Source organism: Lemur catta, chromosome 5 (assembly GCF_020740605.2).
Source record: "Lemur catta isolate mLemCat1 chromosome 5, mLemCat1.pri, whole genome shotgun sequence".
NCBI lineage: Eukaryota > Metazoa > Chordata > Mammalia > Primates > Lemuridae > Lemur > Lemur catta.
Window position 1 is genome coordinate 25,438,447 of NC_059132.1, and position 26,783 is coordinate 25,465,229.

Genomic DNA, 26,783 nt, shown 5'->3' on the forward strand with positions numbered 1-26,783 from the left:
TACGGCCCATGTCTTATTAAGTGTTCTGTGAGGATTCAATGCACGTGGATTCTTGGCACAGAGACTGCTGCATAGTAAATTCTCCAAATTCTCCAAAAACCTTAGCTAGTGTTACTAGTGTGTATTATATATAGGCTTCATTTTTTTTTAAGTTCTCCCTGTATAATCCCTTTTCCCATTATACCAATCGGTTGAGGGAGACAGAGCAAATATTTTTAGTGCTGTTTTACGAATGAGGAGATCAAGCCCTGAAGGGGTCGGGAACTCTAAGAGTTCCCCAGCTCTGTGAATGGCAGAGCTTGGATCTGAACCCAGTTCTGGTCCAGACTTCTGCTTCTCAAAGCATTCTCTTGAAATTCCTCAGTAAGATGTAGTCTGAGTCATTGTGTCCGGTAGCATGAATGGTTGGGCACGGTGATTCACATTCTTTCTCAGTTCCTCTAGCTAATGGCAAACTTGGCAATATAACTGTTAACGATAGGGACTAACCACCGGGGCCACCAAGCAGTGGCCCCATGTCCACCAGAGGGCAAGTTTACTTTCAGAGACCAAGAGCAAGTCTTCTCTGCCATTGGAAGGCTGGTCTTTGCTCTGGTGTAGTACCCTTGGGCCACCCTGCTTATATCTGCCTCCTGTTTCCCTTTTTTGTTTCCTTCCTTATCTCCTGTGTCAGGACCAGTGGTTGGTTTGGAGGATCTGTGTGGGGAAGAGGCTGGGAAATGAGAGGTGGTTTCCGAGGACAGCATTCTCTGTCCTTTGGAAGGCACAGAGCCCTCAGCTAACAGAGCCCTGAAGTCCTTGTGTGTGGTCTGCTCTTATCTCCAGCACAGCGGCTCATGTGATTCACACAGTCAGGGAGAAAAGAGAAGTTGAGAATTGAGACCACGTTGACATCTTGTAGGGGAAAAAAACCGACCAGTGTGTCTGCCCGGTTTCCTTCAGGCTGACCCCAAAATGCATTCTCGCCTGGTCATCGTAAGCCTCACACTACTTTTAACAGGTAAGTTAAGTAGGTGTGCTGAGGGGCTTAGAAGCCTCTGGGCTGGGGGAGTGGAAGGGCAGGGGGTGGGGAGGTAGAGGAAGATAGATGTAGATGGATGTTCTTTGGGCGTTGTTGGAGGGTTATTATTTATTTATTTTTATGAGACAGTCTTGCTCTGTCGCCCTGGGTGGAGTGCAGTGGCATCATCATAGCTCACTGCAACTTCAAACTCCTGGGCTCCAGCGATCCTCCTGCCTCAGCCTCCTGAGTAGCTGGGACTGCAGGTGCACACCATGGCACCCAGCTAGTTTTTCTATTTTTAGTAGAGACAGGGTCTCCCTCTTGCTCAGGCTGGTCTCAAACTCCTGAGCTCAAGTCATCCTCCTGCTTTGGCCTCCCAGAGTGCTAGGATTACAGGCGTGAGCCAATACTCCTGGCCTTGGATGGTTATGAGTTAGTGAGCAGAGAACCAGGATGAAATTTTATTCCAAAGAAATTGTTTAGCCGCTGTGAATTACAAAACCCATGGCTAAGTGAACAAGGTAAGATGCAGAACAGTGTGTCACATGCTACCATTTAGGTTTAAACAAAAAAGAGCTGTATAGATGTGTATGCATAGGCACAGGTATATAAGAAATGGTAACCATGGTTACCATGGGGTGGGTCATGGGATGGGAAGAGGAAGTGGGCATCAGAGGTAGAAGGGAGAATTCACCCTTTATTGTATGACTCTGTGCTTTTTGATTTTTTTTTTTAAAACCATGTTCAATTACTTTGTTTTAAAATATTTTAATTCAGGCCGGGCACGGTGGCTCACGCTTGTAATCCTAGCACTTGGGAGGCCGAGGTGGGCGGATCATTTGAGCTCAGGAGTTCGAGACCAGCCTGAGCAAGAGCGAGACCCCATCTCTACTAAAAATAGAAAGAAATTATCTGGACAACTAAGAAAAATATATGGAAAAAATTATCCAGGAATGGTGGCACATGCCTGTAGTCCCAGCCACTCAGGAGGCTGAGGCAGAAAGATTGCTTGAGCCCAGGAGTTTGAGGTTGCTGTGAGCTAGGCTGACGCCACGGCGCTCTAGCCCAGGCAACAGAGTGAGACTCTGTCTCAAAAATAAATAAATAAATAAATAAATAAATAAAATATTTTAATTCAAAACATTCTATAAGATAGGGCAAAATTTTGGAGTAGGCATATCCTAAATTTTAAAAACTAATCTCTGGAGGGTGGTATGATGGGGAAAGTTCATTATTATATATTTCTATTAATATAATCTAGTTATTAATATCATAGCATGCATTATATTCATAATCCCAAACATGATATCAGTATTAGACAAAATTAAATTATAAGAATTCTAGTGAGAAATATACTCTTATTTTATGTTGCAGTGAGTATTTTTTCCCAGAGCACTTACCATACTTATAGCCCAGTCCTAAATATGAGTAATTAGGCAATCTCAGATTTCTTTTATGGGCCACTTTGACTGCATTTGGCAGCAGGGTTTTTATGCCATTACCCCAGGAGATAGTTTTGTTTTTGTTTTTTTTAAGTGGCATAATTTAGTACTTAATGGCCGGGCATGGTGGCTCATGCCTGTAATCCTAGCCCTCTGGGAGGCCAAGGTGGGTGGATCGCTCGAGGTTGGGAGTTCGAGACCAGCCTGAACGAGACCCCGTCTCTACTAAAAATAGAAATAAATTATCTGGACAACTAAAAATATATATACAAATAATTAGCCGGGCATGGTGGCACATGCCTGTAGTCCCAGCTACTCGGGAGGCTGAGGCAGTAGGATCGCTTAAGCCCAGGAGTTTGAGGTTGCTGTGAGCTAGGCTGATGCCACGGCACTCACTCTAGCCCGGGCAACAAAGTGATACTCTGTCTCAAAAAAAAAAAAAAAAAAAAAATTTAGTACTTAATGGAATGTTCTCTGATTCTGTGGTTTCCCCTGGGTAAGTGGGCCTTGATCAGTTGCTGGGCTGTCATTGACTTATGAGAAGGGACCCTTACTGAGGCTTTTTCTGGGCTGATCCTAAAGCCCATGATAAGCCTTAGTTCCTCCTGGGAGTATTATAAACCCATTTGCTAAAAATTGACTTCTGAAGAGTTTACTAGACTTCTGCCTTCAAGCCAACAATGCTTTAAACAAAACATTAACTCTGCTTTCTGTGTGGGGTTGGGGGAGGGTAGTGAGAAGGTGATTTCATTTGCAATAGTAATTTTTAAAATAAAAATGAAAAGGATAAATTTGAAATTTAAATGCAATAGAATTAAAAAAAAAAAAAACCCAAACGTATTTCTACTGATACAGTGAATCCGGGAGAAGAGATAGGGGTACTGGATTGGGAGGGAGACTTTTCACTAAATCCTCTTTGGTGATTCTTTAATTTTTAAAAGTCACATGCATGTCTTGCCTATTCAAAAATCAGTAACAAGCAGATACCTGGCCAACACAAGGTGGAACACAGATTCATGTGTTACTTGAATGCCATTTGGTTCAGACCTTTTGGAGAGCAATTTGCCCATATTCATGAAATGAGTGAAAATTTTCCTGCCCTTTATCCTGGTCATTTCTTTCTTAGAATTCTATCCTATTAGGAAAACTGAATACAGAAATGCTTTATGTAGAAAGATTTTGTGACGTTATTTACCATGGTAAAAATGAGAAACACCTTGACCATCATACAGGCTAATACGTTGTTTTATCTACAAGTATATCCATTAAACAGTACTACTGATGAATGCTAACATAGGAAAGTGTTTATAATGGTAAAATTTAAAATTCAAGCCATAAAGTCATACTTATAAAACAAATAAATGGCACAAGGAAAAATAATAAATTAAAAAGTGAAAATAAGTTTTCAAAGAGAATATTGAGGCCTCATTGCCGGTTTCTCTTCTCTTTTCATTGCAGATGCTGTGGTTGCTAATGTGCAAGTGGGTGGAATGGTGGGTCAGCCTATCACACTCCCCTGCACCTACTCAGTGGCTGGTGGAGCTGTCACGTCCATGTGCTGGGGCCGAGGGGCATGTCCCATATTTAGATGCTCAAATGAAATTATCTGGACCGATGGGTCCCGGGTCACCTTTCAGAAGCACGATCGTTACCAGCTAAGAGGGGACCTTTTGAAAGGGAATGTCTCTTTGACCATAGACAATGCAGCTGAGGCTGACAGTGGCTTGTATTGTTGCCGTGTGGAGCACAGGGGGTGGTTCAATGACATGAAAGTCACCATGTCGTTGGAGATTAAACCAGGTAAGGTTGCCTTTTTTTTCCTTTGATATTTCATGCCGGTTAATTGAGTTTTGTGTTTGGAAGTATTTTTCTCTTTTCTTTTAATAGGGAAAAAGGAAGTTCCTTAGTCCTGTTTTCCAATAAACTCTTGCTCTTGGGAAAAAGAATAATTTTTTTTTTTTTTTTTTTTTTTTTGAGACAGAGTCTCACTCTGTTGCCCAGGCTAGAGTGCCATGGTGTCAGCCTAGCTCAGAGCAACCTCAAACTCCTGGGCTCAAGCAATCCTCCTGCCTCAGCCTCCCAAGTAGCTGGGACTACAGGCTTGCACTACCATGCCCAGCTAATTTTTTCTATATAGTTTCAGTTGTCCAGATAATTTATTTCTACTTTTAGTAGAGACAGGGTCTCAGTCTTGCTTAGGCTGGTCTCAAACTCCTGAGCTCCAACAATCCTCTCGAATTGGCCTCCCAGAGTGCTAGGATTACAAGCATGAGCCACCACACCCGGCCTGAATAATTTTTATGTGTGTAGATGAAGTTGTAAGATCAAGCTTGATTCAAGGCCATAGGCTAGAATCAGCACACTACTTCCTAAACTGGTACAGTCCCTTGGTATCCGTGGGAAATTGGTTCTAGAATCCCCTGAGGGTACCAAAGTCCACAGATGACTAAGTCCCTTATATAAAGTGGTATAGAAGATATTTATAACCTCTGCAATCCTCCCATATACTTAAAATCATTTCAAGATTACTTAACACCTAATACAATGTACATGCTATATAAATAGTTATGTTGTATTGTTTAGAAATAATGACAAGAAAAGTCTGTACATGTTCAGTACAGATGCAACCATCCATTTTTTTTCCCAAAATATTTTCCACCTGAATTTCACTGAATCCACAGATATAGAACCCACAGATATGGAAGGCCGACTGTACTTTAAACATGCTAGTTAGTCCATGAAATAGCATTCACTGTTTCATAGTGAAATATAGTGAATATTTTTATGAAATTGAATTGATTCAACTTAAAGAACTGCCCTTTTTCTCTGAGATTATGTCTTAGAGGAACATTTAAAAATATCCACTTTTTAATATTTTAAAACTACAATGGAGATTAAACAAAAGTTGGTAATATAAGGTCCTACTGTGTAGATACGTCACCCAGCTTTAACAATCGTCAACTCAATCTTGTTGAGCATATATTATAGAAACATAGTTCTATCCCTTTCCTTGCCCAAACTTGCATTTTTTGAAGCATATCTCACATCAAATCACAAATTTCTTTTTTAAAAATTAAAATGATCTGATGTGAAATCATTCACATTCCAACAACTATTTACAGTTGTTTTCAGAAGTTTGTGAAATCCAAAAATCTGGGAACATCACATCTTCCCATCTTGATGTGGACATCTTCATTTTCCTTACTGTTTAATGAAAGAAGTAGGTTCTTGAGGATTTCCTGGTCTCTGGTGCTCTTTCTTTCTTTCTTTCTTTCTTTTTAAGTATTTTAATTTTTAAATTTTTTATTTCTTTTTTTTTTACTTCTTTATTTTTTTTTTCACGGAAAGGAAAGAAGATCTGGTGCTCTTTCTTAATGAATCTCTTTCTGCGAAGGTTTTACATCGATAATTAAACCCAATACCTGTGGCCTTAATGAGCTGTGTTTTTATTTTTATTTTTTTTCAATTAAGAGGAACTTTATTTTGCAATCTCTCAGCTTTTGGACTTGGCTTGCTTTTCTTACAAGGGTGAGCAAAACAATTCTGATGGAGACAGTAGCTGACTCTGGGGAAACTGGGAGGCAGTGCAGGGAAGGCAAAGGGCACTGGCCATGTAGTGTGTTATGGGCAGATGTGAGGAGGCAGCTTGTGCAGAAGAGGTAGTAGATGTGTAATTGCAACTTTCTTGGAGTTGCCAATTATATTATTAATCCTCCATTTTAAAAAGTGATGTAAAAAGAAATTAGTAGGAGACTTTTATGATATATATAGACTTTCATATTTCCTTAAATTCTGTAGACTTTTATAGTTTAAAGAAACTCTTGTTTTTATTTATTTAAAATATAGAACATGTCACGAATTTGTATGTCATCCTTGGGCAGGGGCCATGCTAATGTCTGTATCGTTCCGATTTTAGTATGTGTGCTGCCAAAGCGAGCACATAGAGTTTAAAGAAATTCTTAATAGATGGATATTTACAAAGCCACTGTTAGATCCCATTGGAAAATGGGTCCATAATTGAGCCAAAGTGACCCTCTGCCACATCCCTTGATAATCAAGTCGTTGCTTAAATTTTCTTGTACTTTTCACAGGTTGAGCTTACTCTCAACTCTTATGGCTTCTCCCCATCAGTTCTTTCTATCTTTGTAGTTTCTCAGCTTCTTCTTAGGGAAAATAGCCCCGAGGAAGAAAAATTCCATGGGAGGTTTCCTTTTTATTCCTGTTATGAACTTTTGACCAGATTTTTTGCATGCTTGTTTTTTTCTCTCTAGATTACATTTTAAATTGTGGAGGGAGGGGATTGGATTGTGCTCAAGCCTCTGACCTTGTATTACATCAGGGCAGCAAACTATAGCCCCAGGGCCAGATAAGATTATATAATTGGCACAAAGCCAGGGAACTATTTTTCTAAATAAAGTTTTATAGGACACACAGCCACACCCATTCATTTACATATTGTGTGTGGCTGTTTTCAAACTGACAAGAGTTATAGTTGCCACTGAGACTGCAGGACCCCAAAGCCTAAAATATTCACTATCTAGCCCTTCATAGTAAAAGTTTGCTGACCTCTACTTTAACTAATGCCTGGTATGTAACAGGCACTCACAAAAAATTTTTTTCTCCTCAAGGCAAAAACTGACTGGATTCCAAATTAAACTGTATCCCACAGAAAGAAGAGTTTTCAAGCCAATTATCTCCTGTTCAAAAGACCTCAGGTTTTATTTTATAGTTAGCAGAGTTGAGATTTAAGGAAACTTATAGGAAAAAAAAATGTGCCTGGTGAGAATAAAAGTACATGTTCATTCTTGATTTATTCCTTCCCTGAATGACGATGCTTTTGTGCCAGACACTTTGGCCTTAGCTCTAGTCTTGCTGTCTCTCTGGGTAGCTCTGAGACCTTCAGTAAACTGTTTGGATTCCTATTGCATCTGTGCCTCTGGAAGAGGTTATTATCTCTTGTAAATTTGTAAATTATCTCTTAGGTAAGAAACCTTAGAAGATCTTGTCCACCGTCTAGCCAAATGCATGAATCCTTTGTGCTGGCCCTTACCTGTGCTCTATCGGAGGCTGATGGGTGTGAATTTGCTCTCAGTTAAGATCAAGTCCATCGGGTCTGTGCCCTCAGGACTGACTGAAGGGACCCTCTTTATTTGGTAAATGTACTAGGCCCAAGAGTGACTTTCTTAGCCACTTATCACTGAAAGAAGGATCAAGAACAGCTACAGGCTCTTGACACTTTTCCTACAGTGTCTCATAGAGACACAACTCATAGAGGTGTTTATGAAGCTGCATAAATCAGATATGCAAGACTGGTCTTTTAAAAAGCCCTTCAATGCAAATAAGAGGTATCTATTCTCACTTGCCTTTCCTTGCAGCTGCTATTTTTTTTTTTTTTTTTTTAATGAGCATGTCTCCAAAGTCCTCCCCTGTCACAAAATCTAGCTGGCTTATGACAAAGAATGAGAGTTCAGGAGAGAGAATTCTGCTTGGGGACAGACTCTCATTGGTGTGCTAGGGTACAGTTCCAGCACGAGGCTCTAGTTTCTTGCTGCTTGATTAATCCTCGCCTACATGTTGTTTCTGTCTCCAGCCCCAGTCACGAGTGCTCCAACGTCACCAAGGGTCTCTACCTCTGCTCCTCCAACGCCGTCACCCACGCAGACCCACAAACCAGGTAAAACATGTTTTGGGAGCCCCGAGGGCTTCTAATGAGAGACTGTGGACCACCTAGACCGTTGTGTTGAGGCAGAAGGACAGTTTAGGGTGAGGGTTCTTATCTGGGTTCCAAACAGGTTCTCCACAGGGTTTGTAATCTTCCTCTCCCTCTCAAATTATATGTACCTTTTGTACACAGAAGCGTTTTCAGAGTGAGGGGACCCATTGCTTTCTATCAGATTCTCAAAGGGATTATTAGCCAGAAATAGCTGGATCACTGATCTAGGACATCTAACGGAGATTGTGTGGACCTGGCTCAGGTGGGCATGGTGTGTTGAGGGAAAAACCAGGGAATGTTGGAGAACAAGGGTCAGGTTAATGAGATTCTGTCCTCACAAGGAGCTCTGAATCATTAATGCATTCTGAATTCAGGTCCTCCACTTGGTAAGATTTCAATGAAGCTAACACTTACCGTCTCCTATGCACCAGGCACCATGCTACGTGCATTTAATTCTTACTGACAACTGTATGCATTGTAGGTGTGGTTCAACCCTATTTTATAGTTGTGGGAACTGAGATACAAGAGACTAAAAGTTCATTGTTGAAAGTCATACAGGTAGAAATTGGTTGGGTCAGGATTCAATCTCTGTTAATTTGAATTTGGGACCTATGCTTTAAACTACTGGACTGGGCCTCTTAGCTTGAGCACTGAGCTTTATGTTTGGATGGATTTGACCTGATCCGACGTCTTCACTGAAAAAGCTTTGACACGACCACCCTGTCTTTTGGTGGCAGTCAGTGATTTACACAGTTTTGCTTCAAGGGTCCTTTAATTTATTTATGTAGCATGAAAATTGAAAAAGATGCTATTTATGCTTATGAGAAAAATAGACATTGGATTTAAGGACTTCAGGGATTTATAATGCACGTGTTTATTTTTTTCCCTTCAGACCACATGCTTCATACTTCAAATTTCCCATAGATAAGAGCTTAGATTTCATACAAATGGAGAATAACTTGACTTACAGGTGGGAAAATAACTTGTCATTCTGAGGACAAGTTTAGGTTCAAATCTTCTTTTTCCAGGATTAAAAAGATAAGTTTTAGTGGAGATTCTCAAAGCCCCCCAAACCCTTTGACCCCATGAGGTGGCTCTGGATTTGGAGGAGTAACAGAAATGTCACAACCTCTTAGCCAGAAAAATCTGATGGAACATATTGATTTCCCTTGACTTCCACTGAACCGTGTGTGCATTTAACTGGGAGGGGTCTGAAAGATTGGGCTATTCGCTGAACTTGGAAGAGAGGGCTTTTGGTAATAACTGGGATTTTAGAGCCCTAAAAGTTTGTAAGAAAAACAGCTTTGTTCCAGGCAGCTGAACACACTAGAGAATCTGCTAAACTTTCTCGTATTGATTTAACTTTTTAATACTTAGTTTGTGCCTGCAAAGGTGGATGGATTAGTGGACTTGGTTTGGAGAACATGTCTAAGTTATTGACTTCATTTAAAGCTGAGAGTTAGGCAAAAAGTGTTAGTTTATATGTCCATGTGGCCTCCTGAGGGCTGGCATTCGTTGAGTCTTATTCGTGTCCAGTTTCCTAGAGTTTTTGAGTTTAGAGTTGAACTTCTCAGTACAGGAAGGAGTAAACAATGGAGCAAATCTAATGTATGGACATGTATCTTATATCAACCCCGATCCCTGCACTCAGAGCCTCTAGCACATTCCTAAAATGTCCATGGAACAATTGGACATGAGGTCGAAAGAGTGGGGGAGAAAAGAAAATGCCACAAAGACCCAAACGTGGGAAAGGAGTTAAGCTCAAGAGGTCTTTTGCACAGAACTAAGTTGGGTAAAGGCTGACCATCTGACTCTCATGTGTTGTCCTGTTTTTAGTTCAGAAAGACAGCCACATCCTCTTACAGGTTTGAGCACCAGGGGAAAACAAGAAAACAGAACATGAGAAAGGGTGATGTTGAAATGTGAAGTTACCGAGACTGATGGGGAAGGGGAAGCAGACAGGCCAGGGAGGGACGCTAAGGAGAGCCCAGGTTTGGGAATTCTTGTCCAGCCACCACCACTAATTTGCTCTAGATTTCTGTGATGCTCTAAGGCAAGGGAATCATAGAAAGACTTTGTAAAGAGGTAAGTGATCAACATTGCAGATAAGATGAAATATCTGATAGGAAGTAAAGGAGAGATTTCAGGAAAGCAAAGGGACACACAGCCCTGTATTACAGAATTCCTAGTGGAAGCTTTTTAGTGAGAATTGGAAGATGAGTCAGACAACACAGGAAATCACCCTTAAAATGGGAATGACTAGAATGCAAGTACAGAAGAACGTGGGATGGGGTCTGCCGGGGACCTGGGTTTGAGGGTTGCAAATCATTACCAAGGCCATGACATTGGGCAATATTGTCAGCTTGAAGGGACTCGAGGAATTCATATTATGAGTATCTATTCTGTGTTGGTTAATAAAATAACTCATGATAATAAGTAACTAGATAGCAGTGCCATGCCCAAAGGCCATCTTGGAATAAATTTCCAATAGGAGCTGAAAGGACTAGATGTGGGTAGCTGGGAGCCATTCATGCCTCCTGAGGAAGGCTGGGTGGAGGCCCCATGGAAAGTTGATAGTAATTTCTGATTTTAGTTCTGTTATTTGTCTTTCTTGGGGGAGCAAATTTTCCTCCACAAATGGACCACAGTTCTTCCATTCATTTTATTCCAGTAGCTACGTCACAGTCTCCAGCTCAGCCATCAGAAACCCAGCCTACAACACTGCAGGAAACAACGACACAGCCCACCAGTTCACCATTTTACTCTTATACAACAGGTAACTGGATTCTCTTTCCTGAACACCTGGGATAATTCAAATCTTGATAACCACTGACATTGCTGAGAGCACACCTCTGGAATAAGACAGATCTTACTTGAGGGCCAACCCCAGCCATCGAAATCAGCTATTTGACCTGTGCAAATGTCTAAACTTTGTGAATCTGTTTTGTCATTTGTAAAATGGATATGATGTCACTGATCTTGTAGAATGGTTGTGAGTATTAAGTGAGATGACAGATTTGGGATACAGTCACAAGGGGTGAGTGATAGATATATTAGCAACTACTGTTACTACTTAGAATATCTAGAATCCATGCGCCTGACTGGCAAAGGTAGCTTGTATGATTTGGAAACATCCACATGCATGTTATTTTTATAAATCAAATCAACCTCTTGACTCCAAACTTATTATTGGACTTGATCCCTTGGGACAGGACCTTAAAACAATTAAATCCAGTCACCCATACTTCTTTCATGGCCCAGATCTTAATACAGCCAGGAGTCTCCTGCTGCCTCGGGAAGCTTGTATTTACGTGAGCATTCTGAGATGGGGCTATATGGTCTAGATGTTTGTGTCTCCCCAAAATTCATATGTTGACCCCTAATCTCCAAAGCAGTAGTATTAAGAGGTAGGACATCTGGGAGGTGATTAGGTCATGAGTGCTCCACCTTCATGAATGGAATTAGTGTCCTTATAAAAGAGGCCCCAGGGAGCTTGTCTGTCCCATCCCCCCCCCATGAAGATACACAGAAGGAGCCATTTATGAGGAACCAGCTCTCACTAGACACTGAATCTGCAGGCACCTTGATCTTGGAGTTCCCAGCCTCCAGAATTGTGAGTAATAAATTTCTATTGTTTATAAATTACCCGGTCTGAGGTATTGTGTTATAGTTGCCTGAATAAGACAGATGAATTGGGGACACCCACACCAGTGTCCAAGAGGCATGTCCCACTGAGATCTTGCTATTCCTCTCCAAACAATCTTTCTTACTCTCCTCAGTCTGAGCTGGCCTCCTATAGTCTCTACTCTTCAGAAAGGTAAAACTGGCCTCTCTTCCTTGTGGTGGAGAAAGGTGACACTGAATCGTGTCATCTTCCCCAGGTAACTCCCTTGGTTACCCACAGTGGCAAGCTTTGGGAATGCCCTGTGCTGAGCCCTTCGTGAGGCAGACCTGGCTCATGTGTCCTTGTGCTGCATCCAAGCAAGGTCACTTCTTGCAGGACTCCTCCTGCGTGTGACTCACTGCACTCAGCAGTTGCCAATCTGTGGGCAGCCGCCTTCCACCCCATATGGCTTACCTTTTGCCAAACATTCCTGGAAGCTGGTTAATTAAAAATGGACCTGCAGTGAGATTCACAGAGGGACTCATTCAGTTGGGATGAGATCATGGTGACATTTGGTTTTGAAAGTGGAATCCTTAGTGCAAACTGTTTCCAGGCACAAAAACAAAATGAAAAGAGATAAAAACACAAGGTAACAGCAGTAGGAGCAGCTGCACCCTATTCTTTTAGGGTGTGAGGAGGAAGAAAGTAGGAGCGGGGAATCATGCTCTAAAATATCATGTCACCGAAACCTGGTCGAGCTAGAGCTTTCCAGGGTGGAACAGACCGTGGAGCAGCTGGGTCCCTGGGACTCTGCGTAGCGGCTGCCATTTTGGCCGTGTGTCTGAGGCTCTTGGGCCAAGTCTTCACTGAGCCTGTTTCAGCCCTCAGTTGCCGAAAGCCTCTTGGAAGCAAAGAATGTGAGATCTGGAAGGGATTTTGGTTGTCATGTTGCCCACTACCCACCTTTGACAGACGTATGTGCCAGGAAACTCATATATTATCTCATTTAATTCTTTCCAGGCAAGCCATATTTGTTGCCATTGTCAGATTGGAAGGCTCTATACATCTGCTCTGGAGGCACATAACTCCCCAGTTCAGCCACCAGTTACTGTTTCTATGCCCACTGGCAAGCTGTTGACATTCCTCCCTGGGTGATTAGAGTCTATGATAATTAGAAGGTGCAGGGCACAGCATCCCTGTCTCTCCTCATGGATCCTTCCATCGTATAATAACAATAGCTGGTGTTGAGCCGACATAGTGTTAGCTATGTCACATGCATAATCTAATTTAATTTTAACAACATTGTGTGCTGTGTACTATTTATAGCTTGTAGTTCAAGGGCTCCTAGCTAGAAATGTACATACGGTAGTTCCCCCTTACTCTGCAGTTTCACTTTCTGTAGTTTCAGTTGCCTGCAGTCAACCACAGTCTGAACACGGGAAGAGAGAGAGAGATAGAGTATATTCACATAGTTTTTATTATAGTACATTGTTCTATTCTATTTTATTATTAGTTATTATTAACCTCTTGCTGTGCCTAATTTATAAATTAAACTTTGTTAGGTATGTATGTATAGGAAAAAACATAGTCTATATAGGGTTTGGCACTGTTCAAATTCATGCATCCACTGGGGGTCTTAGAACATATCCCCTGCAGGTAAGGGGGCACTATTGCATACACACAACTTCATATACAGATACACATACATACATGTGTACATACATAGATACTTATGTGTGTATGCAGAGGACTTTGAGTATCAAGGTCGTGTTGCTAACAGACATTGTTAGCATTGAACTCTAATTTTATCTGATTCAAGTCCTTGCTATTTTTACTGCATCACCCAGCCCTATTCCTGAAGATCCTAATTAAGGTCACAAACAAAGTGTAGACTCTAGATACTGCCTTTGGCTCTCTAGGAAGGGGTTTCAGAATGTATAAAATGTAAACATAGTAATGTAAATATTTGGGAAGGAGGATATGATTAGTGCAATTCTATTCATGTTGAGGCTCTATACCTTTATCAGTTAGGGAATTTTACAGACCTATAAGCATTTCCTTTTGATGGAAGTATGAGGTGGTGGTGGTTATCAGCAGCGGCCTTTGTCATTTACTAAAATTGGAAACTTACGTATCCATTGCCAGTGTCTGCTTCTTCATCTATAAAATGAAATTAGCTTTCAGAGGCTGAGGCAGGAGGATCACTTGAGGCCAGGAGTTCAAGACCAGCATGGACAACACAGTATGACCCAATTTTCTACAAGAAGTTTTTAAAAATTAGCTGGGTGCAGTGGCACATGCCTGTAGTCCCAGCCACTCAGGAGGCTGAGGCAGGAGGATCGCTTGAGTCCAGCAATTGGAGGTTGCGGTGAGCTATGAACTTGCCACTGCACTCCAGCCTAGGTGACAGAGAGAGACTGTGTCTCTTAAAAAAATAAAAAAATAATAAAACAATTAAAAAAATAGGATGAAGAACCTGGTGTTAGGATGTAATGTGCTTAGTATATAGTAGGTACTTAGTAAAAAGATAATTATTTCTTGGGGGGAGGAGGGCAGGAAAGGAGGAAGGGAGGCAGAGGGATTCGAGGTGGAGGGGATGGAGGAATGTAGAGCTCAGGCACCAGTCTGGAAAGCCTCTAGTTAAAAAGAGAATTCTGTACTTGACTTATAGTTGGATAGGAGGGCCAACAGAACATACTCTCTATTTCAAAACACTTTGAAAACTTGAATGATTTTAAGACCAATGGATTTTATGCTACATAAAATCTTAATCCTTATATGTGGTATAATATACACTGGTCTTGCGGCTGATAACATCTTCTAAGCATTTCTGGATTAAAGTCTAGGCACATTAGCATACAGTGTCAAGTTATATACTACCTGTTGTGGATATCATGGTGCATTTTAATCATCTTTTGAAAGTAAAACCAATGTGATGTCCACTTGGAATAGGGTGGTTCTGATGTTTGGAAGTGCATATGGCCTCTGGGGACCCATCGACAGCTTTTCAGCTAGCATGACAATATTGATTGCCATTGAATGCTATTCTTAACCTGGTACCATGAATGGGTTTCTGTGATTCCCCTAAAGTTACAGGGAAAACTTTGTGTGTTTCTGAATTTTTTTCCATAAAGAAGAAAAGGAGTTCATTTTAAAAGAGCCCGACAAAAAGGTTAAGAAACTCAACTTTACAGGAGAAATTAATAAAATGTTAATAACTTGGTATACCTCTTGCAATGCTTGCAGCGTTTGTTCACATGATTCAATTTTTCAGTCATCACCAGGAGGCGATGTGAATAAATTTAGTGTCTGCAGTGAAAATTTAATATTTTTTGTAATTCTAATTAAATTTCCTTCTTGTTTTGAGCAGATGGGAATGGCACCGTGACACAGTCTTCAGATGGCCCTTGGCATGACAACCAAACTGTAAGCATCTTCTTTCCTATTTGATTAGCCAGATTCATTTTTAACTTGCTTCCAGGAAGATAGACATTTAAAGACTATTTCTGTAAGACTAGCCCACTGACTTTTATTCTCCTTAAAAAGATTTTTGACTCTTAGATAGGATGCTTTAATTTGAAAAGTTCATTTAGGTTGACCAGTTCATTAGAGATGCCCCAATAAGTGATATTTTACTGAATAACACACACACACACACACACACACACACACACACACACAGTACAATGACATTCCCCTGACCAAAAATTGGTAAAAAAAAAAAAAAAAAAAAACATAGAATGAGCTAATTTAAGGAGAGAAAGTTAATATAAAATACTCAGGAGGACTTCACTTATTAGGGAGACAACAACATGCTTTGATGGGGTGGGGGGCAGGCCATCCCAAACAATAATAAAATGTAAATGAAAAAGTGCTTGCTTAAAGATAAGTCCTCTAATATCTTTTTCCCAATAGCCATTTTATGTAGAAATTTTGAGACCACTGTTGATTTTTTTTTTCTATATATAAACCAACCTATATGTGACTTTTAAAGGTATTAAGGTCTTAGACAACTTTTTTTTTTTCTCCCTCTTTAAAAGAGATAGGACCTTGCTCTGTCAGCTAGGCTGGAGTGTAGTGGGGAGATCATAGTTCACAGCAATCTCAAACTCCTGGGCTCAAGCAATCCTGCTGCCTCAGCCTTCCGAGTAGCTGGGAGTACTGGCGTGTGCCACCATCCTCGGCTAATTTTTCCATTTTTTGTAGAGACAGGGTCTCTCTATGGTCCCCAGGCTGGTCTCAAACTCCTGGCCTCAAGTGATCCTCCGGCCTTGACCTTCGAAAGTGTTGGGAGTACAGGCGAGAGCACTATGCCTGGCCAAAGTCTCAGACAACTGTGATTCTCTAAGATGTTCTCATACTTTTTTTTACAGTGAGCTTGAGAAAAATCTAAGGGATCCCAGTCCCCTGATGCTCATAACAGTTTCAACTTTGCACATAAGTTAGACAAATTCATCAACAGGACCTTTTCTTTTGACTCCTGGGAGAAACAATCAGCCTTTTAGTATGTGCAAGTAACTCTTAGAAGCAACAAAAACAGTCTGAGGTTATAAGAATAATCTTTCTAATAGCAAGTTGTGAAAAATGACAACATGGCCATTGTAAGAGAAATTCAAAAAGCTCAGGCAAAGTGGGGCTATTTAGTGTAGTACCAAATAGCCTCATGCTGTATATTTTAGTGACAATGAGAACACCACTACATAGGAGTGATATTAAAATTTTAACAACTTGTATGACACGGGCACTGATTGATTTGATGGATGCATGCTGAATTTGTACATACTGGCTAAATATCAGAACTGCCACTGTATACATATTTAATGTATTGCCTTATGACCAGACTTATGCTGAATTTAAAAAAAGCCACTCTGAATGGTGAGGTTGTTCATGGCCTTGGTTACCTGCAGCACATGTGTGTATGGCAGCAAGTAGAAGCAATTTAGAAGCAAGTTCAAGACAGGCAATAGCAAAAAAATGTGGGCTTTTTGTACCTTGACTCTGAAGATATCAAGATGTCTTCCAAGTATCTTGAAAACATGCAGCGTATATTTGACCCAGTAGGTCAATTTCCTGGGCCCTGTCTTAAAAACTGAACAAATACATAAAAATGCATGAGAGAGTATATTCAATACTGTTATTTATAATCATGGAAATGTTATCAACAACCTAAATGTTTAATAGTAAGAGATTAATTATTTAGTCAATTAAGCATGTCCACATATTGCCATTAAGAACGTAGTAATCATTGCAGTGCACTTACCGACATGGGCTATAATACATGGTTTGATGAAAGAAGCAACTTTTAAAATAGTATATATACCATAAAGAAAAAATTCTAGAAGGATAAAATTCTAGAAGAGTACATAAAGCAAATGGTAATAGTGCTTGTTTCTCGATGTTAGGGTTATGGTTGATTTTATTTTTCCTTTTTTATGCTTAGCTGCACGTTCTAAAATGAACATGTGGTATTTGTGTCATATAATTTGAAAAATGAAAGCAAAGCCAGCCTCCTGAAACCCCATTCTCCATCTACCCACTTTATACCCTCCCCCCTGCCCTTAGCCTTCCCATGGGTAAGGTGACAACAACACAGGTTTCCCCTCCCAGACTCTGGCTGTCTAAGCAAGGATGGCACAGATATTGTTAGCCTATGTCCTCATAGTGTTTATAAGGGAGGACCTAAAAAGGACCTTTCCGAAACCCTATTGACTCTGCTGTTTATAGACATAGAAACAGGTTCAGAGAGGCTAAATAATTTGTCTGTAGTTACACAGAGACTCTAAGTACAAGAGCTGGAATTCTGACTCCAGAGATTAAACTCTTACACAGGAAGACACTTGATCCTTTTCTCCAATCCTCTACTTCCATTCTGTTAAAATGTTTCCCCTGTGAGTTCTCTTTAGGATCAGAGCTAAGCTATGAGAGGGAGCCTCGCATGATGGCTTTTTCCAGAAGGTGACGATCTCTTGTGATCTGCACCAGGGGATTTAAACACAATTCTGCATCTTTGCGATTGTGAATTGTGCTGCTATAAACATTCAAGAGCAAGTGTCTTTTTTATAAAATGAATTTTTTTCCTTTGGGTAAATATTTAGTGGGATTGCTGGATCAAATGGATGGTAGTTCTCCTTTTAGTTCTTTGAGGTTCTTTCATACTACTTTCCATAGAGGTTGTACTAGTTTGCAGTCCCACCAACCCAAGTGTCCATCAATACATGAGTGAATTCATAAAATGTGGTATATGTATACCACGGAGCACTACTCAGCAATAATAAGAAAAAAAAAACAGTGATCTAGTTTCTTTTGTAACAACCTGGATGGAACTGGAGACTGACCATTCTTAGTGAAGTATCACAAGAATGGAAAAACAAACACCACATGTACTCAATACTAAATTGGAACTAATTGATCAACACTTAGGTGCACATATGGAAGTAAAACTCAAGGGAAATCAAGTAGGTGGGAGGGGTGAGGAGAGGAGGGGATGAGTAAATTCACAGCTAATGGGTACAATGCACACTACCTGGGTGAAGGACACACTTATAACTTTGACTCAAATTGTACAAAAGCAAATTATGTAACCAAAATGTGTGTACTCCTGTAAAATTCTGAAATAAAAACATAAATAAATACAATTCTACATTTCTGCCTGATTGCATACCATTAAATTGTTAATCAGGGCCATGTCTGTGAGCAGCTATTTTCAAATCTATTTATACAGACATAGAATCTTGAATTACATTTGAAAAATCAAGTAAGGACTGTAAACAAGGACCACATTCAATAACTGAGCACATTCAGATAATATCACATCAAATCAACTTATGATGAACAGAAATTATTTTTTTTCTGTTTTTAAATATCACAAGAGGATATATTTATGGAAATAGCCGATTGACTTTAGAAACATAATTTGCATACAGTACATACAAACCCATTTTAAGCACACAATTTTAGTTTTGACAAATGTATACACCTATATAAATACCACCCCAAGTAAGATACAAAACGTTTTCATCATCCTAAACTACGTTTTGAATTTCAAATTCTCCTAGACTTTCACCATTAGTTATAACCTCAGATCATTTGGTCTTACCTTTGTGTTCCAGAAGTAGTTAAGGTCCAGTAAAGATAAATATGGTGGGGTAAGTTATTCCAGGAAATGTTTTCTATCCATAATTCTAACAAGATGCTCTTTCAATCTACTGATGTTTCCTTAGCAAGTGTCCCCAACACAAAATGTACAGATGAGCACCGCCACCAATGAGGGACTCTATGTTGGAATCTCCCTTTCTGTCTTGATGTTGCTTGCTGTTTTGGTTGTTATCGTCACCAAAAGTAAGTCATTTCATGGTTGTTCCTAAGGGTCTGCAGCAAAGGTTCTATAGGTAACCTGCCTGGGTTCAAGTAGCTCCATACGGCATGTGATTTTGATTTCACATGACTTCTCTATGTCCCCAAATCCTCATGTGTAAAATGCATATGGTAGTACCATCTATGTCAAGAGGCATGTGACTTTTATATGCATTAGTACACACAAAACACTGAGAACAGTGATTGGCACATGGTTAAGTGTGCGGCAATCTTAACCTGTAATTACTGTATTTATTAATAGAAAAGATATTTTCAGCCATAAATCTTTATAAATCTCATGGAGCTTATATTGTAGTGGATTTTTCCCTTAACACCATTGTTTCTTTTTTCTTATTTCAGAGTATTATGGGGGTACAAAGGTTTTGGTTACATAAATTGCTTTTGTACAGTTTGAGTCAAAGTTCTAAGTGTGCCCATCACCCAGATAGTGTGCATTGTCCCTGTTAGGTGTGACTTTTCTCATCCCCTCTTCCCTCCTCCCACCTGCTTGATTTCAATACCATTGTTTCTTAACCTTTATTTTTCATTTATTGGCTCCCTAAAGAGAAAAATTATATACTCTTAAATTAAAGAGTATTAAATATAGTCATGTCTCAGTATCCTTGTGGGATTGGTTCCAGGATCCCCATAAAGACCAAAATCTATGGATGTGCAAGTCCCTTATATAAAATGGTGTAGCATTTGCAAATAACTTGCACACATCCTCCCATATAATTTAAATCTTCTCTAGATTACTTATAATACCTAACACAATGTCAATGTCATCTAAGTCATTGTTATGCTGTATTTTTACTTGTATTATTATTTTTAAAAGTATTTTCCATCTGCAGTTGGTTGAACCTGCAGGTGCAGAACTCATGGATATGGACGGCCATCTGCATTAAGAAATTAGTGTTTGGCCGGGCGCAGTGGCTCACACCTGTAATCCTAGCACTCTGGGAGGCTGAGGTGGGTGCATCACTCGAGGTCAGGAGTTTGAGACCAGCCTGAGCAAGAGCAAGACTCCTTCTCTACTAAAAATAGAAAGAAATGATCTGGCCAAATAAAAATATATATAGAAAAAATTAGCCAGGCATGGTGGCGCATGCCTGTAGTCCCAGCTACTCTGGAGGCTGAGGCAGGAGGATCGCTTGAGCCCAGGAGTTTGAGGTTGCTGTGAGCTAGGCTGATGCCAGGGCACTCACTCTAGCCCAGGCAACTAAGTGAGACTCTGTCTCAAAAAAAAAAAAAAAAAAAAAATTAGTGTTTATTGGGTAGGGTTGAGATTTGGAAAGCAACAAACCATTGTAATAGATAAGATTTGTTTTCTGTGCCCCTCAAAATCTAATTTTTTTTTTCCCTGTGGGGATGATATTGTTGAAAAGTTTTACAATGGCCATTTGGCAGAAAAGGCAAATGAGACATTGAGAGGGAAAACTGGTTGCAAGACTACAACTAGAACAAAAATCTTCAAAAAGCAACCACCCTGGGCTTCAGATCTCTCTTCTGCCAGTCGTGTGTGTGTAATGTGCCTCCCATAAAAGAACCATAAATAGCTTTTTTTTTTTTTTTTGGAACAGTGTCACTCTGTTGTCCTGAGTAGAGTGCGATGGCATCAGGCTAGCTCACAGCAGTCTCAAACTCCTGGGCTCAAGTGATCCTCCTACCTCAGCCTCCCGAGTAGCTGCAACTACAGGCACATGCCACGACCCCCTGATAATTTTTCTATTTTTTTAGTAGAGACAGGGTCTCACTCTTGCTCAGGCTGGTTTCGAACTCCTGAGCTCAAGCAATCCTCCCGCCTCGGCCTCCCAGAGTGTTAAGATTACAGGCGTGAGCCACCGTGCCCGGCCCACAAATAGCTATTTTGCAAGACACTGTATTTGAACCTATTACTGATCTGTTTCATTGTGCCTGGGCAGAGTTAGAAAATTAAGAGTATGCTTGGGAAATCTGAGGAAGTTTCCACATAATTATTTTATTTAGAACTTGGTTAGTGAAAATGATTATTTAGAAATTGGGCAAAACACCTTTTAGGGAAGTTCACACTTTTCGTCTGAAGGTTTGATAATTGAGTATACTGAAATAAACTAACAGCAGACAGATTAACAGGAGAAAACATATACATATTTCATGCACATGTGCACGGGAGCCACACAAAATGAGACTCAAAGACCCAATGGCTGAAGCTTAAATACCCTTTTCATGCGGGAGAGGGAAGTGGAGGACGTAGGCAATCTTAGAGGAAGAGTAAAGGATTTTTAGGAGAGATGAATGGGCCCAAAGAACAGACCATAGCCTGGGACAAAGTTCTTCTGGGCTCTGGGTATGTTGTCACCTCTAATCTATCTTCCTGTAATATATGCACCCATTTCTCTGGGGGAGGGACGCACAACAGTTGAAAATCTTCTGGAGGATTTGGCCTGGAGGTAGAGCAGGGAACGACAGAGAAAGCCCTTCCCTGCACTCACTGCTGCCCAGGTGCTCTCAGTTTGAAATCCAAAGCGGCATATTTTGAAGTATTGTTTTCTGAGCCCCAATAATCTCAAATAGGCTTTCCTCCTTCACTAAAACAAGTCTTTATTGCCCTCTTAAGGAGGGGGTGACTGGTAGTGTAAAAGTCTGGCAGAGGTATCCTTTGAGAGGTGTGACCCTTAGCATGGCCTGGTGTCAGTCCTGGTTAATGCCTGGTCTCCAGCCGCCCATCAGAAAACTGTCTCAGTTTTTTTTTTTTTTTTTTTTTTTTTTTTTTTTTTTATTAACAGGTCCCAAGAGAGGGGCCTGGGCGAGGTTCATGGGTCCTGAGAGAGGGGCCGGAGAAGTCACCAACTTTCTCAGTTTTTAAACTGGAAGAAAATTTAACAATCGTATTAACGTAAATCCAGATATGTGGATGAATACACCAAACCACTCGTGTAGATGAGATTCTGAACAAAAAAAGGATTCTTTGGGTTCTACAGACTCAAAAAGAGATATGGGAAGGGGTTACCTGAAGTTACCAGGGAAGGGTCCGAATAACAACAGAAAGAATATACTTGATTGGAAGAGGATAGTGTGAACTCTTGCTGGCTTGTTTAATTTTCTCTTTAACTCCTCCCTGTCCTCCCAATTTAGAGTATTTCTACATCAGAAAGAAGATGCCACAACTAAGGTAAGCTTGAAAGTGTCTGTGTCAATACATTTGGATGTTCCTACTCTAGTTAGATAAAGAGAAATTTCTATCTCTTTCTACTTTTTCTTCTAAAAACTCCATTTTATATCCTGGATCCTAAAAACCTAGATGAATGAGCACCTCTGTTGCTGTTCATTCTTTCCAGTGATATTTTAGCTTTCTGTGTTCCCCTGGAGCTGTGGCAGAGCTGGCACAGAGGGGAAACTTCACTCCTCCCCTCTTACAGCAAGATAACTAAATTGCAAATTTTGCTTGATGGGCCTGTACATTGAATCAGTTGGTTTGTTCTTTTATTTTATTCAGTGCTTTGTTTTACTGAGTGTTTATTGAATACTGATGATAATCCAAAGAGATGAACAAAACAGAAGACATATAAGCAAATAGACAGGGTCCTTTTAGGTGATTTCAGACAAACACGATGGTGTCTATAGAGTGGGGTGAAGGGCTGTTTGAGTGAGCCCTGAGGGAGCAGAAGATTTGGGGGAAGATGATTCCTGACTGAAAGGCAGGAAGTGCAAAGGCACTGAGGTAGGGCAAGTGCCTCCAGTTCTCTGCAGCTCCCATCATTCCCTGCTGCTCCATAGCCAGCCAGCTCCACTCATTTACATTAGTTGTCTGGCCAGGTAGGCACTTGAATTTACTATCTTTGTGAGGATCTTTCAGTCTACTCTGCAACCTAGTTAAAACTTAAATCCTCTTTACTGCCTCTCTGCCATGAGGCTGTTGGCCGCAATGCCTGTAAATGGCAGGAGACAACTACTTAGTTCTAAAGCCAACTAGCCTGCTCCATTTGGTTCCGGGTGGGCTTTAAGCAAGGACTTTCTCTGATTCCAAATCCATCCCTCTTAGGCTACCATTCATTAATTCCTGTTCTCCTTCACTGGATGTTCACACACAGACTGAACTATGCCTGAGTTAGTTACATGAGCTATCCACAGAATGTGCTTTGAGCAGTGACCAGCATATCGTAGGTGCTCAGTACACATTGGCTTTTGTTATTGCAATCATGCCCTTCACAGAAATATACCTGTGAGATGCACTATTCTCGTTTTACAGATTGCAAAACAGGCTCAGAAATGTTAAGGGGCATCTAAGGTCACAGCACACAGTGTATAACGGGCTCAATATCTGGAGCCCACGCTCCTAAGTAGTTTTGACTAACTGCTTCTGAAAGCAGAAAAGAAATGTTCTCATGGGTGGAAATGCATGGAACTAGCATCCTTTTAGTTACTTGATTTCTGTTCTTGCACTGCCGACTTATCTTTTTTTAAAAAAAGATTCACTTTTTATCATCTAATTATAAAGAAAATATTGTAGAAACATAAAGTATTAAAAAGCAAACAAAAAAATGTACCACTTGAGTATTTTCTCATGACATTACCTTTTTGGCAGTTATATCACACTGAGTCATTGAAGCTTATTGACACCTCAGCTAAGTGTTTTCACACATGTCTGATGCATTTAAGGACGATAGAGGAGCTTTGTCTCTCTTGTTATTTTACACACATTCAGTCTGGGCATGTTCTTCATCTGTGGCTGAATGAAGACTCAGGTTCCATATTTTTTGAGCCAGGCTTTGGTAATAGAAATAGTCACTATATACAAATTTGAAATAACCAGCTACATCAAAATGCCACATGAGTTAAACTTGGACGTCTGCTTTCTTCCATGACTTGTTTCTTCCATGACTCTTTCTACTCATTTCCATAAATCCCAAACATCAGTCCACTGACTACCCTTAAATAACATGATATGCAGAACAAGCTCTCCAAGCAGTCACATTGAAGCCTCTCTCGTAATTTGATGTGTAAGGCCAGCACACCAAACACCAGCAGCTCTCTCCAAAATATTAATCTTTTAATCTCCAATGCCTGACCTTTTTGTACACTTGGTGTGTGTGAGTGTATGTGCTATAAAAGTAATCTAACCCTGGCCTTTGAAATTTGGCCATAAGACATAGTAAGATTTTGGGCACCATGATCCAGTATACATTGGTGAAACAGTGCTATTTTACTACATTCAGTATTTTTCTACTCTATGTTTTTCTTAAATATAGGATGGAAATCACTAAGTAGATTTAACATCCCTCTCTAAAGAGTCACAATGCACAGTTGGAAAAAAACACCAGTCAGCCAGTTCTGGGCCAACCACATTTGAAAATAAGCATCTTGACTTAGTAACTTAGTTTGATGTCAGATATCTGTCTTTAGATTTTTCATCTCTGTATTCTATTATGTGAGTTTCCTAAAAGACACCAGTCTGAGTTTTTTGAATGCTTTTTAGATTGTCTACATGCTTATTTTATAGACTTTTCTACAATACTCAGGGCTACACTTCTCACAACTCCAGAAGGCACTATCGATTTCATAGTTTGTATGAAGGACTCCTAGTGTCACAAATACCCAGTCTTCCTAATTATAAACAAAAATGCTGCTCATACTTTAGAAGTCGTCTACGACTCATGTTATTCTTCAACTCTTTTCTGCAGTATGGTTTCGTTGAATGCCTCTAAAATTGGAGCTTTGCAACATGCAGCTGAAAGGAGACGCCCAGTGGAAGACAATGTCTACATTATTGATGATAATCCTTATGTCATGGCTTAAGACCCAGTGGTGCTCTTCAAGGTTTTATCCCCAGGACTACAGAAGACAGTGACCAGATATCACCATGTCAGACATCTTTCATACTCCAGGACCATTTTTCTGTGTCTGTTTCATGCAGTATTCCAACATGTCAGTGATATTGGATAGAGTCTAGCTCAAAACTGTGTATAATCAACTTCATTGTTAATATGGTCCTAATATTTTATCCTAAAATTGGACTAATCTTTCTGATCATTGCAGTACTGTCTCTCAAACATGAACACTAGAATTGTATGTTCTCTTAACACCCCATAAATCCTGTCTTCATCAAAAAGAATTGTCACTGGGAATAGAGGAAATGAACTTTTGTCTTGGCCACCCAAATCTGTCAAGAAGAGGGGAATAGGACTTAAAAAATCAGCAAATCTAATGTAAGACTTCATTTGGATGTATTTCATTATTATTTCTTGTTTCTATATTTTAACTCCAAATGTTACATTTCTTAGGTTTCCCAAGGGTTTCAAATCATAAAGGTTTTTATTTTCTCTATGGGGGAATAGAAATGAGTCCAATTTCACCATAACAAATACGCCTGTTTTCTCATGGTTCTGGAAATATGGTGCATTAATTGCCTGATCCTGGATCAGGATAGCTATTTTAGCAGTCAAAAGAAGCTACAGCAGTGAATATGGACCAATTAGACATTAGGGGGAGACAATCATTTGCCACGTGATTCAATACATTTATGCTATTTTTGCTACACTTGTTCCACAATGGTAGGCACTCATGTAAACCAATCATCTGGCTCTCTGAACTAATTTTCAGAATGAGGCAGTGCAGGGATAACTTATTCTATTTTATGGAATGAAGTGTAGCCCAATTCTAGAATTGCAGATAAAGCTAATTGAAATTTTTAAACTAAAATAAAAAAAAAGAATGAGGCAGCGCAGAAATGAAAGGGAAAAAAAAAGAAGAGAGTAGGCAAAAACAGGATTTCTGCCTTAGAAAAGTTATATGGCAAATATAGTGTTTGAAAGTGTCACTAGTTTCATCCTGAATTCTAAATTTCTCAATTGCCTCCAAACCACTTTTATATTTAAAATTGTCTCAGAAAAGTGAAGAGTGGGTCTTTTTAAATATCTAGTCAAATCCAATGTTATTTTTTCACAGTTCAATTAAGTTTTTAGTTTTGCCAGGAGAGTTAAACAAATGTTTATTGTCAGGATATCTTCAGTCACTGGTATAATTGTTTAGAAGTATAGATTTTCAAGGACTATATTTGTCAGAAGAAGAAAAATTTCTACATGAACTAAGGCTGGGTTTTAATTCCAATTTCTATTTGAGTAAACCCTGAAATAATTCATGCTAGGGGCCATAGTGGTCTAGGAGGACAGGATGATTGCTTTTTTTTTTTTTTTGAGACAGAGTCTCACTCTGTTGCCTGGGCCAGAGTGTCGTGGCATCAGCCTAGCTCACAGCAACCTCAAACTCCTGGGCTCAAGCTATCCTCCTGCCTCAGCCTTTTGAGGAGCTTGGACCACAAGCATGTGCCACCATGCCCAGCTAATTTTTTCTATTTTCAGTTGTTTTGTTAATTTCTTTCTATTTTTAGTAGAGACGGGGTCTCGCTCTTGCTCAGGCTGGTCTCGAACTCCTGAGCTCAAGCAATCCTCCTGCCTCGGCCTCCCAGAGTGCTAGGATTACAAGCGTGAGCCACCGTGCCCGGCCAGGATGCTTGCTTTTGAAGATGACATTTTTGACACTGATCTGCAGAGTTCCAGGAAATTAATAAGTCTTTTGAAGGGCCTGTGGGCAAATAAGATTGTGACACATGGTATTCTGGGTTTCCCAAGAATACCAGGCTGATCTTGTCTAAAAATTCATTTTGTTTAAACTAGAGTGTTTTCTTGAATT

The 26,783-nt window shown here is 40.1% G+C and overlaps 1 protein-coding gene and 1 non-coding gene across 7 annotated transcripts; one reads left to right on the top strand and one right to left on the bottom strand.

Moving 5' to 3' along the window:
- On the top strand, positions 1-25,311 carry HAVCR1 (hepatitis A virus cellular receptor 1). 6 transcript variants are annotated; one of them, XM_045551287.1, is made up of 9 exons: positions 1-74; positions 826-1,000; positions 3,904-4,245; positions 8,036-8,119; positions 10,830-10,934; positions 15,133-15,188; positions 18,983-19,100; positions 22,230-22,266; positions 24,776-25,311. In XM_045551287.1, exons 2-9 carry the CDS (start codon positions 955-957, stop codon positions 24,888-24,890), a joined length of 903 nt encoding a protein of 300 aa, XP_045407243.1. In that variant the 5' UTR covers positions 1-74; positions 826-954; the 3' UTR covers positions 24,891-25,311. The 6 variants fall into 6 exon arrangements, with proteins under 6 accessions (XP_045407243.1, XP_045407242.1, XP_045407244.1 ...); XM_045551286.1 differs by having other exon boundaries at positions 28-117; XM_045551288.1 differs by lacking the exon at positions 1-74 and adding an exon at positions 463-594 and having other exon boundaries at positions 10,833-10,934.
- Positions 6,282-6,385, bottom strand: LOC123638990. The gene has a single exon (XR_006735559.1). It is a non-coding gene; the product is annotated as a U6 spliceosomal RNA (small nuclear RNA).
- Positions 25,312-26,783: the final 1,472 nt, after the last annotated feature.

Bases quoted from the DNA above. Each gene is read 5' to 3' on its own strand.
- HAVCR1 (XM_045551287.1), top strand. From the start codon at position 955: ATGCATTCTCGCCTGGTCATCGTAAGCCTCACACTACTTTTAACAG. The intron at 15,189-18,982 runs GTAAGCATCTTC...ATGTTTCCTTAG, and splicing joins CTTGGCATGACAACCAAACT to CAAGTGTCCCCAACACAAAA. The intron at 19,101-22,229 runs GTAAGTCATTTC...CTCCCAATTTAG, and splicing joins GGTTGTTATCGTCACCAAAA to AGTATTTCTACATCAGAAAG.